Raw genomic sequence first — 15,917 nt, 5'->3', positions numbered from 1 at the left:
TCCAAATGACAAGGCAGAAAGTTGAGTTCAGCTGCAAGCTGGCATTGAGCTCAGAAATGCTCACACTCCCTGGCACTGCAGGCCCACGTTTCGAGTCACTGGTAATGGCAGGGATGAGGGCCATTCAGGCACGCTCAGATGAGGGCAGTCACTACCAGCTGATCTGCAACCCAAACAAGCAGGATGGCGTAGTGGGGCACTTCTGGTCTCGGGGCAGGAAACAGAACCAGACAAAGCAAACTTTCTCTAAAATTTGGCATGAAAAAGTCAACTGAACAAAAGGTAAAATTTTTAATGTTATGTTAGCCTCAATTTCAACTTACATTGTTAAAATGATCAAAAGAACAACTTGTTCTAAATTTACCATGATAGAGAAAAAGATACACGTGAGAAAAAAGAGCCACACTTAGAAAAATAAGTGAAAAGGCATTTGTGTTGACAGCTCTAAGATTAATTAAAATAATATTAATATATCTACTGAGAAAATACATATCTCAAAATCGAGCAAGGCCTCGTCAGAAGGCTCGGCTAACTCAGGGAGCTAACGGACAGGGCAGGCGACACAATTTCCGACTGTGGCCCTCCCTCACTTCCCATCTGGCAGGACTGAAGCAAACCACCTAAAAGTCACGGTACTTCTTGTCAGGATGGCTTCCATCTTGGTCACTTAAAGGCTCATCAGTGCAACTGATGGACTCTAAGTGGATCTGCAGACACCTGTACAAAGACCTCGTCATCATCTTCCACACCTTCCTCTATTGGCTTCATCTTGCCAGACGCTCGCTGCTGCGGGGAGGACACAGCTGGAAAGAAGCACAGAGAACAAACTGCTGAGTGCACATTGTGCCCAACATCTGGAAGGTCAAACCACGTGGGAACGCAGAGCTCGTTCTTAGCTCGTTCTGGGAATGCACCTTTGCGTGTCTCACTGAGCAACCACGTCAAGCGTGAGACTCTCAGTCTAGAGAGCACCCAAATAGACCCTGCTGCATGTGCTTGGATAGCATGAGCCCCACAAATGCATAGGATTCCTGGGGCATTGCTCCATGGTCTGCTTCAGCGTCTGCATCAGTACCCTCCAGGGGACTCCATCTAACTAATACTGGCCTGGGAAAGTTGTTGTTTAACTCATGGCCCTAACAAGTTCTGTTTCCAAACTACAGCTTTAACCTAAAAGTACATTTCCTGCCACCACAAGCTAAGCTACCTCTGGGACTGAAGTGAAAGAGTAAGCATGGAGAGAAAGTGTCAGGCGGGAGAAATACAATCCTGGGGAAAGGGCACCCATGGAGTCTTTGTGGACGCTAGTCGGCCAATGGGATGGCTCACTCACTCACCTCACCCAAAGCTCATGCTACATTTACCCTAGAATAAACTCGTGCCTGATAAAAATAAAAAACCAACTAAAAATAAGTCAAGATTTTAACTCTATGTATTGTGTGTGTGCATGCGCGTGCGTACAAGTCTGTGCATTTGTGCCATGGCGAGAGAGGAAGTCAGAGGACAACCTCAGGAGCGGGTTCTCTCTCCTAGAACCCTCCAACGGGTCCTAGGGATTGAACTCAGGTTGTTAGGATTGGAAAACGTGCCTTTTCCTGCTGAGACACCTTGCTGGCCCCAAACTAGGTTTTTATAAAGTAAATCTGAAGATGTGTGATGACCTGGTCACACGATGATACTGTTAGGTAAATCTTAAGAGGAGCCTCTCTGCCAACGCAAATACTTAGAACTAAACCAGATTAGATAAAAGTCAAAGATGCCCACATTTAATAAATGTCCCGGGTGGCCGGGACAGCATGACGAGAGGGAGAGAGGGGGAGACCACGCAAAAACCCTGGGAACCCACATGTTCCTTTTTCCAGTGCGCCTAAATAGCCTGTGGGAGTGGTTCTGACCCTCCCTGAGGAGGTGTCAGCACTTAGCTTGGCAGGCTTTCCAGGGCCAAGGTAATTCCCAGGGAAGGGGCTGTGGTGATGCTTAGAGCCAAATATCCCAGGGGGAGGAGGCTTAAGCTGGATGCCTGGGACTGGGGTGATGCTTCCAATCATCCCAGACTCCTTGGATAAAGAGGTGTTAGAGGGCTGGGGGTCTCACATCCAATCAAACAAACATAAGCCCGAATTCTCCTTTTCCCATCACTGCGGTCAAGGTCAAGGCCCATCCTATACATAAACGAGTCTCCTCCTGCCCCAGCCTCTCTATGCCCATGCATCCCTTTGTGCCTAGCCACATGGCTGGCATATTCATTCAGTTACTGCTGAACTGTGCTGGGGAAGAACAGTGGATGCCACTCAACTCTCCAAAAACTTGGCGACAACAAAGATGCACACACAGACCTTAAACATGACGCAGACCTTAGACATGGTCACACTGAAGTTAGACAAGGACACTGACACTTGCTAACAAGAGAGTCAGGAACAGCAGCACGCCAAGCGCTGGGGCCACCTGCAGCTACCGAGGAGGAGAAGGATGGCAGGCATGTCTCAGGTTGCTCCAGGAGGAAGGTGGGGAGGTGCTCTGCACTCATCCACAACATGCAGCTCTGCGAACAACAGAGGCTGCATATACAGTGGCTAACACCGGACAAGCTCAGAAAATGCTGTCAGGGTTTGAATTCCCACCACTCTGCCTGAGAGCTGTGTGGCTGGAAAGGGCATTTCACTTCTTCGTGCCTGGCTCCTTCACTGTGGAATATAACTGGTAAGGATGGTGCTTGCCTGGCAAGGTCTCAGGAGGCTTATGCAGTTTCTGAGTTCTTAGATCAGTATGGGAAATAGATGACCACCTTGCTAATGTTTGTGAGAACACTAAGTAATACACCTTTGGAAGTCAGTGGTCTAAATGAAAAAAAAAATTGACCAAAATCCATTACCACCTCACCAAAAATGGGGTTTGTGCTCAAACAGCAGTTTGTGATTCTATCAACTGCCTTGAGTATAGCAAAGACTCTTTGCCATGGCTTCCAAATCATAGCCTCTAGTTATGATTGAATCTCATAAAATATTAAGTCAGGCTGAGAATTCACAATCTCATAAACCTGAGGACAGCATGCCTAAGAGCATTACACCCAATCAATATCACACAACATCTAGTCACGGCTGTGTAGGTACGTAACAAACACACCCACTTCATTTGGAGAGAAGAAGTGGGGCTAATTGATCTAGAGTTTCCAAGGCCATTTATCAAACAATGATGAAAGTCTCTGGTCTAGGAGATTGGGCTCTACATTAGAGTACAAATGGGTGAGTCTCTCAGCTATTTAACTCCGTAGCTGTCATATTTTCAGAGAGAAAAGATATATAACTTCCACTGTTACAGTATAACTGGAAGTGGTCATGGAAAACCTTCTAAGAACTTCCAGCTCTTCTGGGAAAGTCTCAGTCTGTCCCTGTGGTATCTTCCTGGGGAAAACAGCGGCAGTACTTATGGTGTAGCACTAATAGGATGAGGAGTGGGCACCAACAACCTCTGGGCAGCACTCGGGGCTCAAAGGAGGGCCCCAAAGAGGCCTAAACTAGGAACTCCCTGCTCCCCAATCCCAGGCCGCTCTTCTCTCTCCTTGCTTTTCTACCTAGAATGCCCGCCCCAGTGAAATTTTTACCCTTTCTTTGTAGAGTTCTTCAGTATTTCATAAAAAATAAATAAAAAGGAAAGGAAAGGACACGGCTGTTCCTAGCTATGGTGGAGGAGAAAGTTTACTGTAGATAAAAGGGTAGAGGTAGGGACAGGGACATCAGGGAGAATCCAGTGTGGCCATGATCAGATTGAGCTGGGCCATGTGGAGAGATAGGGACTGGAAGGGAAACGGGAGAGATGGGAACCAAGTGCAGTCAGGAGAACAGAGGCCCTAAAGGGGCTGTTAACCAAAATGTCTGGATCATATAAAGAAGGGCATCTGGGGTGAGGGCAGCCCAACCCCTGGGCTGGAGAGTTCAGGGTAGGGGTGGGGTATGCCAGCCATACCTGTGTGATGAGTAGGTCCCGAGGGAAGCTAGAAGAACTTGGCAGCCAGATCTGCTTTGACATGTTAAATAGGCACCTCAACTCTTTGTCGGGGGTTTGAAACTTAACCAATAGGATCCTCCCTTCCACCATCTTCACCTCAGTTCCGCATCACACTATGGGCTGATGGGAGCCTCTCCCTGACTGGAAGACAAGCGTCACTGAGAGTTCTACCCACCACCTCCTCTCTCCTCCAGCCGACCGTACAGTCAGGACAGGCTCTTCACAATTACTTAAATGTATGGTGATTCCCTCCCCTGCAGTATTTCACAGAAACCGTCAGAAGACTGGTGCAGGACAATTGTTTATATTCTGTCAATTATGTTTTAAATAAAAGCTGACTGGCCAGTAGCCAGGCAGGAAGTATAGGTGGAACAACCAAACAGGAAGGAGAGGCGGGTCAATGAGAACAGGAGAATTCTGGGAAGAAGGAAGACCACTCCTCCCCAGTCCTGTCCCAATCACAGAAGAAGGAAGATGTGATTGCCCCACTGAAAAAGGTACCGAGCCATGTGGCTAACATAGATAAGAATAATGGATTAATATAAGTTATAAGAGTTAATAAGAAGCCTGAGCTAATGGGCCAATCAGTTTATCATTAATACAGACCTCTGTGTGATTTCTTTGGGACTTAACGATTGCAGGAACTGGGTGGAACAGAAAACTCAGTCAACAGAAGATGAAGCTGAGACTGTAGGAAATACAGTCTTTACAATGAATCCCAGCCAAGGCCAGCCCCAGTGCTGGTGGATACCACAGGTTTCCTTGAAATTAGTAAGTCCTGTGCTGGGGAGATCTCACTAGGACACAGAGACTCATCCCTCATCACCCATGGATTTCAATTCTGAAAACATTTCTTAAGTCTCCAGTCTTGACACTACATATGCGGTCTGTGTTGTAACTTATGACCTTGTCCCTCACTGCCGGGTGCTCAGGGCCTCGCTCTCAGAGCTGGCTGGGGCTTAGGCCTCGCCCTCATGGATGCTGGAATACTAATACCACACTTCTCGGCGCATGGTCAAGAACTCTGCCTGCTTAGTACCATCAACTGTTAAAGCTTTCCTGGCCTCTCAGCAAGAACAAGTGCCTGGAAGGGGTTGGGGGCTGGGCTGGGCATGGTGCTGCATGCCTAAAATTCCAGCACCTGGGAGGCCAAGGCAGAAGATTGCGGTGAGTACAAGGTCAGCCTAGAATACTTGGTAAGGAAGTGATCAGCCACCCAGGCCTCATACACGCAAAGAGAATCTAACTTATCTGTTCCTCAGAACTCAAACTGCCTTTCAGGGTGATGCAACATCACCATGCTAGTGTTTCTACCTCATCCTTGTGAAGACAACCCAAGAAAGACAGAAGGGGTGGCAGCTGAGGACTCCATCCTTACCAGGGAGGGAGTCTTTGGACAGACATCCTAGAAGGACAAACCAGGCGCCCTGACAGCCTGGCGGGGTTCAACGTGTGTACAAAATGCTAAGAATAGCAATGTACTTGTCCTCCCTGTAGCCAAGTTTGCTCGCTCCCATGGCTCAGCCCTCCAGCAATGCTGCTCCTCTATCATGTCTCCGCCAGGGCCGACAAGCACAGGAGAGGAATGAGCCAATTACTGCCGTCAGCAACTACCCAAGGCCACTTGGCTGCCTGGCTCTTGGCTAGGAATCAAAGCCACAGAGTACCCAGTCTTGGCAAGCATTTCAGTTAGCCCAGGTTTCCCATGCCACTGTGGCTTAGAGCACATGTCACAGCCAACAATCTGACAGGGTCACCTGGCCTGGCCTAGGAACCTACTACTGTTAACACTTGCAGGAAGGCTGCCTTTGAAGAGGGAGGTCACCTGGTCTCTAGATGAACTCTCTGAGCCACTGGGCGTCATCCAGGATAGAATAGATTCAATACCATTATCACACGGCTGTAAATCACTTCCTCGCCCCTTCAATCAAGAACCACTTTGGAGTATTATCCAAACCATGAGGGAAAACCACACACTTCAAGGGAACTATAGTACAGTTACACAGCTGAGCCATAATGCGTTCTTCCACCAGCGTGCCCAGTTTTGTATCAAGTCTATGTACTGGGGCAGCTGCAGGCATTTGTCCAGAAGTCCTGCCCACCTCACATACATGTGAAAGCACGAGAAGTTGAGGGGGAAACGGGGCTTCTCCTCGTTCAAGAGCATTCCCCCATATCTGCATCCTTCAGGACGCTACTCTGAGGTCCACAGCATCTCTATAATGTTTTTCTATTCCAAATCGGGGGGAGGGCAAATAATTCATTCACAGTCATTAAATTTTTAGGAAACGGATCCTTACACTTTCTTATTTATACTACATTCATAGTTGGGAGACAGCTTAACTATGTATTGTGGTCAGAAAGAGATCATTATAATAATAATTATTATTTTTACTATTAAATTACCTTCTAATTTGCTAGTCTATGGTTACTAGTTAATGTAAAGTTTTTATGGCCCAATAAGCCTCTCCGCCAAAGCAATAATCCAAATCAGACCAAATCAAACGGAATTAGAAAAAGCCCAGGTTTAATGGATGCCAGTGTTCCCGGGTGGCCCTCTGGGAAGACAGTGAGAGGAGAAAGGAGAACTGGGAAGACCACGTGTTTGTTCTCTGGGAGGTAGTTTAAATAGCCTGTGGGAGTGGTCTTGACCCCCTCTGGGGAGGTCACCATTTGGTGGGCTTTCTCGGAGGTGGAGTCTGGACTGCAGTAACTCCCAGGGAAAGGTGCTTGGGGTGGAAAGTTCCACCCAAACATTTTAGAATGGATACCAGGGGCTGGGGTGACACTTCCAACCAAACATCCCAGACTTCTTGAATATAGGGGTGCCAGGGGACTGGGGTGACACTTCCAACCAGTTAACAGTTTCTTATAGAAAGTATATGAAGAAGAATGGATAAGGAAAATGTGGTACATTTACACAATGGAGTACTACACAGCAGAAAAAAATGACATCTTGAATTTTGCAGGAAAATAGATGGAGCCAGAAAACATCACTTTGAGTGAGACAACCCAGACCCAGAAAGGCAATTATCACATGTACTCACTCATAGGTGTTTTTTTTAAACATAAAGCAAAGAAATTCAGCCTACAAATCACAATCCCAGAGCTGGAAAATGATGAAGACCCTAAGAGAGACATACATGGATCTAATATACATGGGAAGTAGAAAAAGACAAGATCTCCTGAGTAAATTGGAAACATGGGGACCATGAGAGAGGGTTGAAGGGGAGGGGAAAGGCAGGGAGGGGAGCAGAGAAAAATGTAGAGCTCAATAAAAAGGAAAAAAAGAAAACTAAGTATATGAAATAAATAGTCTCCAACTGAACTGCATCCCAGACAGGGTATAAAACTGTGGAACAGTTACATGAGAAGTTACTTTCACATTACATCCAGCAGCCAAAGTCCCCGTCGGCAGAATTCCACACCCTTCCCACAAGCATACCGCTTAGGCGAAGGTGCCACTAGAGCAGCATGCCTTCTTCAGAGCTGGACCCCAGGTTCACAGACGCTCAGGTGACAGGACAGAACTGCCACACTGGGCTGTTCTCCTCAGCGCAGAAGAACGACTATGGCAAATGTGGAAGACTGAGACTCAGCCACACCCCGTCCCCAACAGTGGGCACCTTCTCTTGTGCCGGACTCCAACGACAGCAACCTCCCTCAACAGAGCTGCGGAGACTGTGGCTACTGCCTGCCACACTGTGAGGTCCCAATGCGTCCGTCCCTACGGGTCCTTGCCTGCTCTACAAAGAGACACAGGCTGTGGAGATGGGCTCCGCCCTCCATAGACCCTTTCCTGTCTTCCTAGAGCCTGGGGGTAGAGCCGGGGGGGGGGGGGGTCTTATAACGCATGCCCCAGAGGGATCAGATGTGATACACAGTGGATGAAGAGTCAGTGTGGGAAACCCCATGTGTCAGAACTCTGTGCCTCTTAAGTTAATCACACCAGGCCCTGAGGGCCTTTCCTGGGACCGAGGGTGAACAGAGGATTAGCCGTTTTTTAGATCCAGAGCAGAAGGTCAGGCCTGCTGCCCAGCTTGAGGAAGTGGCCTTAAGTCTGAGCTGCAAGGAAGTTACACTTTGCAATAGAAGTTTGTCTGGTGTCCCCTCTTGACTTGAGAAACAGAGTTGTTTTAAGGCATAACACTTTTGTGGTCTGTCTGGTGCCCTGAGGTCTTTCCCTTCCCTTGTTGACTTTCACGGCTTTTTACTTCATTTTTTTTTTTCAAAATACTATTATGTTTAACCACCTGGCTAACTGCTTTAGCAAGTAAAGTAATTAAAAACTTTACAAGGGTTAGGACTCTAATAAGATTATACAATTTTTGATGAATAGTGATGAGAAGGACTTAAATACTTTTTTCTAAGAATTATCATCCATTTCCTGCCTCTATTATTATTACACAGGAACTGCTTCCCTTTTTCTCCTGCCTCCTCTTCCCCTACCCTTTCTGTCTCCCCTTCCTTCCCTCCCTCCCTCCTTAGGCTAGGGATCAAACCCAGGGTCTGATCTAGACAAGTGCTCTACCGCTGAGGTTATATTCTTAGCCCCACACATTTTTCTTGACTGAGGAAACTGAGTTTGAATTGAAGTTTTATGGACAATAAGATTGAAGTTTAGTTGTGGCCTTTACACCCAATTTTCCCTCAAACAATTCAACACCAGCACCAGGGAACTAAAGCCAAGAGTAGGAGACAGTAGCTCGGACAGTGCAGGCTGGTGGCTCTCGGGAAAACTTCCTGTGGCCCACAGGGTTCTTCTCACGTTATTCCCTGAGCAGCTGAGAGGGTGGTGAGGTCTCGGCCACATGGCACCTGGGGTGAGCAGCAGGAATCCGATGGCCCCTGTCTGCCTATGAGGAGGAAGCTGAGGAGGAGGCAACAGATCAGTCAGGAGGACAGAGAGGGCAGGCTCCACGATGACAGTCCTGCCACAGCTCTGAGCACAGCCTGTGCTAGAGGAGGCTGGAGGCAGGTTCTGTGACAAGGTCGCTGAGGACAAGGGCATGGCAGTGGCTAACTGGGGAGAGTGGGGCTAACAGGATGAAAAGGTGGGCCCGAGGGTACAGGGCACAGAACCGCCACATTAGCATGGCTCCCACCCAGAGGCTGTGAGACGAGACGCATAAGCCAGGCCGGAGGAAGAGGCCCAGAAGAGACACTTGTGCCCTCCCCTTTGGCTGACAGACCATGGAGACAATGGACCCTGAGAAACTGGAATGTTCTCAGAGGCTGCATGCTGGGAAAAGAGAGGAAAGAGATTTCACACATGGACAACTGCAGGAGAAACTGGAGCAAGGACAACGGTGATGGTCACACCCTTTGACCTGAACATACCTATGCATACCTCTTGTCCTCTCTTTAAACTAAACCTCCTGCCAGGTGGCTGGAAGGGATGTGTGTCTTTGGCCCACTTTCCTGCTCTTCCCAATGGGGACACACTGAGGAAACCTTCTCTACTTTTCAGTATTGTCTCTAACTGGCCTAGAGGACAGGCATGTAAGCCTAGCTTGTTACCTCCGCGGCTCAGGCTGACCCTCACATCCCTGCTAACACCCTCAGGAAAGAAAGGCAACACAAGTACTTCAGAGTCAAGGTGCCAAGTGAGCTGGAGTCCGGCAGGGGCAGGGAGGCAGGATGAGCTTCTGATGCTCCCGCACAGCAGAGCAACTACAGTTACTATGTACTGCATAGTTCAAAGAAGCCAGAAGAGAGGATTCAGAGGTTCCTAACACAAACACAAGGTAAATACTTAAGGCAGTGTTCTCACCTCCCTAAGGCTGCAACCCTTTAATACAGTTTCTCATGCTGTGCTGACCCCCAACCATAACCTTATTTCATTGCTACTTCATAACTGTAACTTTGCAGGTGTTAGGAATCGTAATGTAAATATCTGATATGCAGGATATTTGCTATGCAACCCCAAAGGTGTTGTGAGCCACAGGCTGGGAACTGTCGAATTATGGTGAAAGTTGTGACGCATTGTTCAAATGTATCAAAGCATCACACTGCCCATGAACATGGAAAGCTGTTACATGTCAATCAAAAATAAATCTTAGATAACACATGCCTGCATTGCCAGCACTTGAGAGGCAGAGGAAGGAGATCAAGAGGTCAACTCCATATACATAAAGAGTCTAAGGCCAGGGTGGGCGATGTGAGACCCTGTCTCAAAACAAACAACTCTCCCCCCCCACAAGTCCTATCCAACTTAAACAACTATCCAGATGTTTTCAAGCTTATAGAATAACTTTTACGTTATGTACAAAAGGAAAATAATACATTTGTACTTAATATTAGGAACAGTGTCCTTCAACATTCATGACCCAAACTGCAGATAAATGGAGAAAGAACCTACTGCCTGGATCTGCATCAGCCATAGTGTCAGTGTTCCAAAGTGGGGAGATGTAGTTGTCAAAGAGAATGCGCAATAACCATGACAGCTTCAGGATAAAATGAGAACCACAACATTCCGAAAGGAGAGGACTAGGAAGGGTGGCTGTGTCAGAAATCCATGACAAAAGCACATGGAGAGAAGTGATGTATGATTAACAAAAACTCAGAGAAAAATGGAGTTCAACCTGAGGATTCAAAAAACAAAACTGACAGCCACTGGCTCTTACCTCAACCTCAGTCCAAAAATGATGATCCTGTCTCCAGTGTTGACTGAGTTTCCTGTCCTGCCCGGTTCCCGCAGTCGTTAAGTCCCAAAGAAATCACATAGAGGTCTACATTAGTTACAAACCGATTGGCCCATTAGCTTAAGCTTCTTATTAACTCTTATAACTTATATTAGCCCATTATTCTTGTCTATGTTAGCCACGTGGCTCGATACCTTATTTGGCGGGGCAGTCACATCTTGCTTCTTCTGTGGCAGGACCAGGACTACAAACCAAGCTTTCCTCTTCCCAGAATTCTACTGTTTTCATTTCCCGCTTCTACTTCCTGTCTGGTTGTCCCACCTATACTTCCTGCCTGGCTTCTGGCCAATCAGCATTTCTTTAAAATATAATTGACAGAATACAGACCATTGTCCCACACCACTCCAGGAATCTCAGAATGAGACTGTGTCTGAAAGCTGTCTCCTCCTGTTTTATAATCCTCTCTAGGGTTGGGATTATGGGATTGAAGGCATGAACCGCCCAGTTTCTGTGGCAACTAGTGTGGCTACTGGGATTAAAGATGTGCATTACCACTGGCTGGTCTGTAAGGCTGAGCAGTGGGGCTGTTTTACTCTCTGATCTTCAGGTGAGCTTTATTTGTTAAAGTAGAGATGAAACGCCACTATAGAGAAGGGCTTACTTTGGCTCCTGGTTAGGAAGGGACACAATCCACTGTGGTGCAGATAGCACAGTGGCAGGAGCATGAGGCTGCTGGTCACACTGTGTTCCAAATCAGGAAGCAGAGAGAAGACAGGAAATGGGACTGAACTAGAGTCTCAAGACCTATCTCCACCGACACACCTCCTCCAGAGAGGCCCTAGATCTACAGTTTCTACAACCTTCCATATCTGAGCACCTGCTAGGGACCACATGTTCAGACACCCGAATCTCTGGGATACATTTTGTATTCAAACCACAAAAGTAGGGATGCCAATGTTTGCATGTTTTTAAATATGAAGAGAGAAAAGGAAGGGAAGTTTGAATGAACGTGAAGTGATGTTCTAAAGGTGAACACCAAACAATGAAAACTAGTGACATGACCAAGCTGAGCAGAAAGAGGAAGGGGAGTTAGCAGAGAGCCAAACTAGGTCAGAAGAGGGTTTAGATGACTAAGCCATAAGTAACCGCACATTACTGAGCACTCTGAACAACTGCTATTTGGGAGGAGAGCTAAAATAAAAGTGGATGAGATCAACTTTTTATCACTAGAGTTTCTCTCCAGGGTGATGGATGCTTGCTGCCAAAGCAGGTTTTTTTATGTGTCTGATGAGGACCAGTCTCAGGACCTCATGCCTGCCATAGGCATGTCACCAACTGAAACATCTCTCCATCACTCTTTTAAACACTTTCATTAAAAAGATTAAATATGTCTAGCCATATGAAATCCTATTACTGGCATCCTACGAGATGAGAAGATGCTGTGTGGGACAGTGTCTTCCATGGCATTGAGGAGGTAGGGTTCTTGGGGCCACACCACAGCCCCTGCTGGCCGAGAACCAGGCAGAAGAGGTACATATCACACGTCTTCATCCTAAAGTGCCAACGGACACTTTCTCAGAGCATGTGAGGATTAAACAGCATAGATAAATAATGATCACAATATGTCATCTGACGCAGCAGGTAGGGGCTCCCCAGGAGGTGGAAGTTTATGCTCAGGCTGATCAGGTGACTGTGGGAAGAGAAGCAGCGCAAGACCGTGGCGAGGTGATTTACCCTCTCGAGCTGCACCTTCCTGTCTATGATCAGGCACTGCTCCTCCAACCATCCAGTGACTGAGAACTGCCCATCAGCTCTTCCTCCAATCCCCCTGACTGGTTGCATCTGCTCTGTCTCTGTGATTCACGAAGCCCCTGCTTATAAGTCTGCTCTTGTTCTTAGCGGGCATGGATACAAATTGAGTTGGACAGATTATTTCATGAAGCCAGCCTTGAAACTAAGAATGCTGCACTGGCTTTTGTACCTTTCCAGGTAATAAATTCACAAGCTACCTAAGAGAAGGCTGTAGTGACAGGCCTGTGGCGAGCCTCTGCATATGAGAATACTAACGAATGGGAACCATGCATGTCTGCACAACTCACTCATGGGTTACCTTGCCTATGGCAACACCCTGACACTAAACAAAGCCTTTTCCTCAGTAAGAAATCTCTTATTTCAAAATATCTGTAATACTATCATAAATATTAATTCTGTCTCAGGAAAATGGTTTAAAGGAACAAACTCATTCAAAGATGAGCCCCAAATGATGATATCTAAATTATCTCATGGTTTGAGAATTAGAGAAACAAAGCAACTGTTATTTAATTCCAATTAAGTTAAAACAAAATTCTTCCACATTCAGAGAAATGAAACAGGCTCTCTTGTTGCCATGACAACATCTATGCTTGGCCACACTTACCAGTGACAGAAGTACCAGATACAATCAATCTGTGTGAGAGACAAGAGGAAGACGAAGCATCTCGGACCTGACTGTAGGGAGCTGAAGTCAGAAGACATCACGGCAAGTTTCCCTTATGACGAAGCAACACTGACCAGTTAGCAGAGAGAAGCCAGTTCATACAGATGTGACAATATTATGTCCACTTACACACTGTGGCTAACTTAACCCCTCTTTTCTGTCTCACAGTTACACATGAAAACTTGAAACATGGCAAATGAAGCAACAGGAGAGTCAAAACAGTTAAGGGGATTACGAGCTACTGAATAACAACAGGACTGAACTTTCTCAGGCTATCTCAATGCCTTTTTCCCCTTTGAGTGACAGTTTGAAGCAGGACATGGATGGAGTCTTTGTGGTAGAGAGTACAGATCTTGCTGTGACTCTGGCACTGAGACACATATAAAGAGAGCATAGTATAAGAAGGGAGAGTGGCAGTAATTTCATTGAAACAGTTCATTTCTCTTCACCTCTTTGTAAACGGCATTTGTGTCTAACTGCGTATCTGCTGTGTAACACAGATGCTGCAATGCTTGTGGTGTTACATGGCATCCCTGCCAAGATCTTTAGAAATAATATACCCTACCCTGATAAGAAGTACTTTTGTTGAGGCTGGTCCTCAACATTGCACATATGTGCATGCTCACATGAGCATATGTGCACACATGCATGTGCACACGTGCGTGTACACACACACACACACACACACACACACACCTGCTGGTTGGCATAGTAACTGCTCTGGCTGATTCAGACCTAGCAATCACAAAGCACAAGAAGTATGTTTGAAACTGAGCCTGTCTGAAAATAGCAACTTTCCTGTATCTGAAAGCTATTCAAACTATTGATCAGGACCTTGGGACAGACCTGAAAGACAATGACAGCCTCACAGAACCAACTTTTGAGAAGCAGAGAGGAAGGAGAATGGTTTCACAGATGATGCTTAGACTCAAGAACTGGCCGACCGCTCTGAATCATCTACGGTTTACCTGGACCAGCTTCCAGTGGCCAACCACCCCATCAAGACTCACAGTGACAATCATGAGCTCCCCATCTTGTCTTAGTCCAGTTGCTTAAATTCCTTTGCCAGGTAGCTAGCTGGTCAGGAGACAGCTGGGATTGTGTCCTGTCTCCTTGGCAGTTGGCCTTCAACAAATCCCATGCCCCTTTTCTTTTCCAAAGGGCAGTAGTCTTTGCTGAGGATCAATTTTATCTTACAAGTCTGAGTTTTATAGTTGGAGTGGAGCCCTAAATCTGCATCCTAGCATGCACTGCTCTAGAACTGAGACAAGCAAAGCATTGAATACCGTCAACTCCCTCATCTGTACCGTTAACTGCCACTGAGCTAGATCAGGTCACTGTCAAAGGACCTGATCTCCCACTCTTAGCAGCCCTTCTCCATGGCAGGATTCGATGACCTGCCCACAGGGGCTGTGCTGGCTGAATGGTATCCACTGTCAAGGGAACATGCACCTGCCACTCTGGGGTGGAGCTTTATGACTCACAGGTGCCTGCGGTACTGATGTTCTCCCCCTGCCACAGTCATGGCACCTGCTCTACAAATGCTTCCCTGGCCAGCTCCTGGACTAGGGAGGGCCTGGCATAAGGAACACCCAGCCTCTCACGAGCCTCATTTGACACTAAACTAAGCTGCACTGGAATACAACACGGCCATCTTTAATTTCTCAAGTGTGTTGCCCTTGAAGTCCCCTTTAGGTCTGTGGCACATTTCTATCTAGACTTTGGCTTATAAGCTTCTAACTAAAGGAGTCAAAGCTGTCTGTGCATGGTATATTGACTGTTTGGGGTTTAAAAAACACCTTAAACAGCTCACTGTCCTTTACCGTTTCTGACAAGCCGACAAGTTCTTAGGGAAAAAGGGCGGTTCCTATTCTAGAAGGAAAGCAGCATTCCTAATCAAAGACAGAATGCTGGGCCAGGATTCTGTGCAAGCCTCATATAAATAGCTACTATGTTTAACTCTTCCCCGAACTCAGTTGCTTTACCACCCAACTACCTTTCTTCCAATTGGCACATACAAGCATCTTACCCTACCTGTTTCTTTGGGTCTTCCCATGCCACCTAAAATTTCTATGATTAATGTGTATGGCTTTTTTTCTTGTTAATCTATCTGCCTTAGGTCAGTTTAATTCTCAGGTCAACCCAAAAGAAAACCCTAGAAGGAAGATGCAAAGTTCTGCCTCTCCCAAATGCCAATTATACAACTTGTAAATTCCAACCTCTTCTTGTGGTGCAATACTTAGAATGATAATCCTGTTCGTGTAGAGCATGCAGTCATATGGTCACTTACACAGACATTGGTGCATGAGTGTCTGAATTTTGGCGTCTTTGCTTAGAAAGCATGGAGGGACAGCTGAATAGTTTTAAGTTATGTAATGGAAGAATTCACCTGCTTCTACACAGTTACATATCAACTGATTCAAAGCTCTCCTACTTTCAAACTAATTCTTAAATTTCAAGCAGTGAATTCTTAAAATAATTTAGTCTCTCTCATTTTAGTAATTTTGACCATCTGTGTGACTTGTGTCATCTATACAGGTATAAAGCATATAGGAGAGTCTTGAGAACCTACTTGTTAGTGGTGTGTGGATGTAACTCACATAGGTGCTGAGTGGTCATCTTCAAGAGCACCCTGAGGCCTGCTAACTTTCTAAGTCTCAGGTACACACTGGGATGAGCAGCCAGCAGCTAGCTGCTCATAAATGCACACACTGCCATGTCTGTCTTTCACCAGAGCTACAGCCATGAGAACCACACAATGCCAAGCAGCCACCCAACCACATGGACCCTTG

The 15,917-nt window shown here is 46.5% G+C and overlaps 1 protein-coding gene across 3 annotated transcripts in view; it reads right to left on the bottom strand.

Moving 5' to 3' along the window:
• Nucleotides 1-277: 277 nt before the first annotated feature.
• Bves (blood vessel epicardial substance) overlaps nucleotides 278-15,917 on the bottom strand; it is a 32,461-nt gene continuing 16,821 nt past the window's right edge. For all 3 annotated transcript variants that reach the window (XM_038340049.1, XM_038340048.1, XM_038340050.1), the window contains exon 8: nucleotides 278-803. In XM_038340049.1, the coding sequence (XP_038195977.1) occupies nucleotides 679-803 (125 nt within the window). In that variant the 3' untranslated portion in view covers nucleotides 278-678. The remainder of the gene's footprint in view (nucleotides 804-15,917) is intronic.

The sequence above is a fragment of the Arvicola amphibius genome, chromosome 8 (assembly GCF_903992535.2).
Source record: "Arvicola amphibius chromosome 8, mArvAmp1.2, whole genome shotgun sequence".
NCBI classification, from domain to species: domain Eukaryota; kingdom Metazoa; phylum Chordata; class Mammalia; order Rodentia; family Cricetidae; genus Arvicola; species Arvicola amphibius.
The sequence above is the reverse complement of the archived record's forward strand: the minus strand, read 5'-3'. Positions and strand labels throughout refer to the sequence as shown.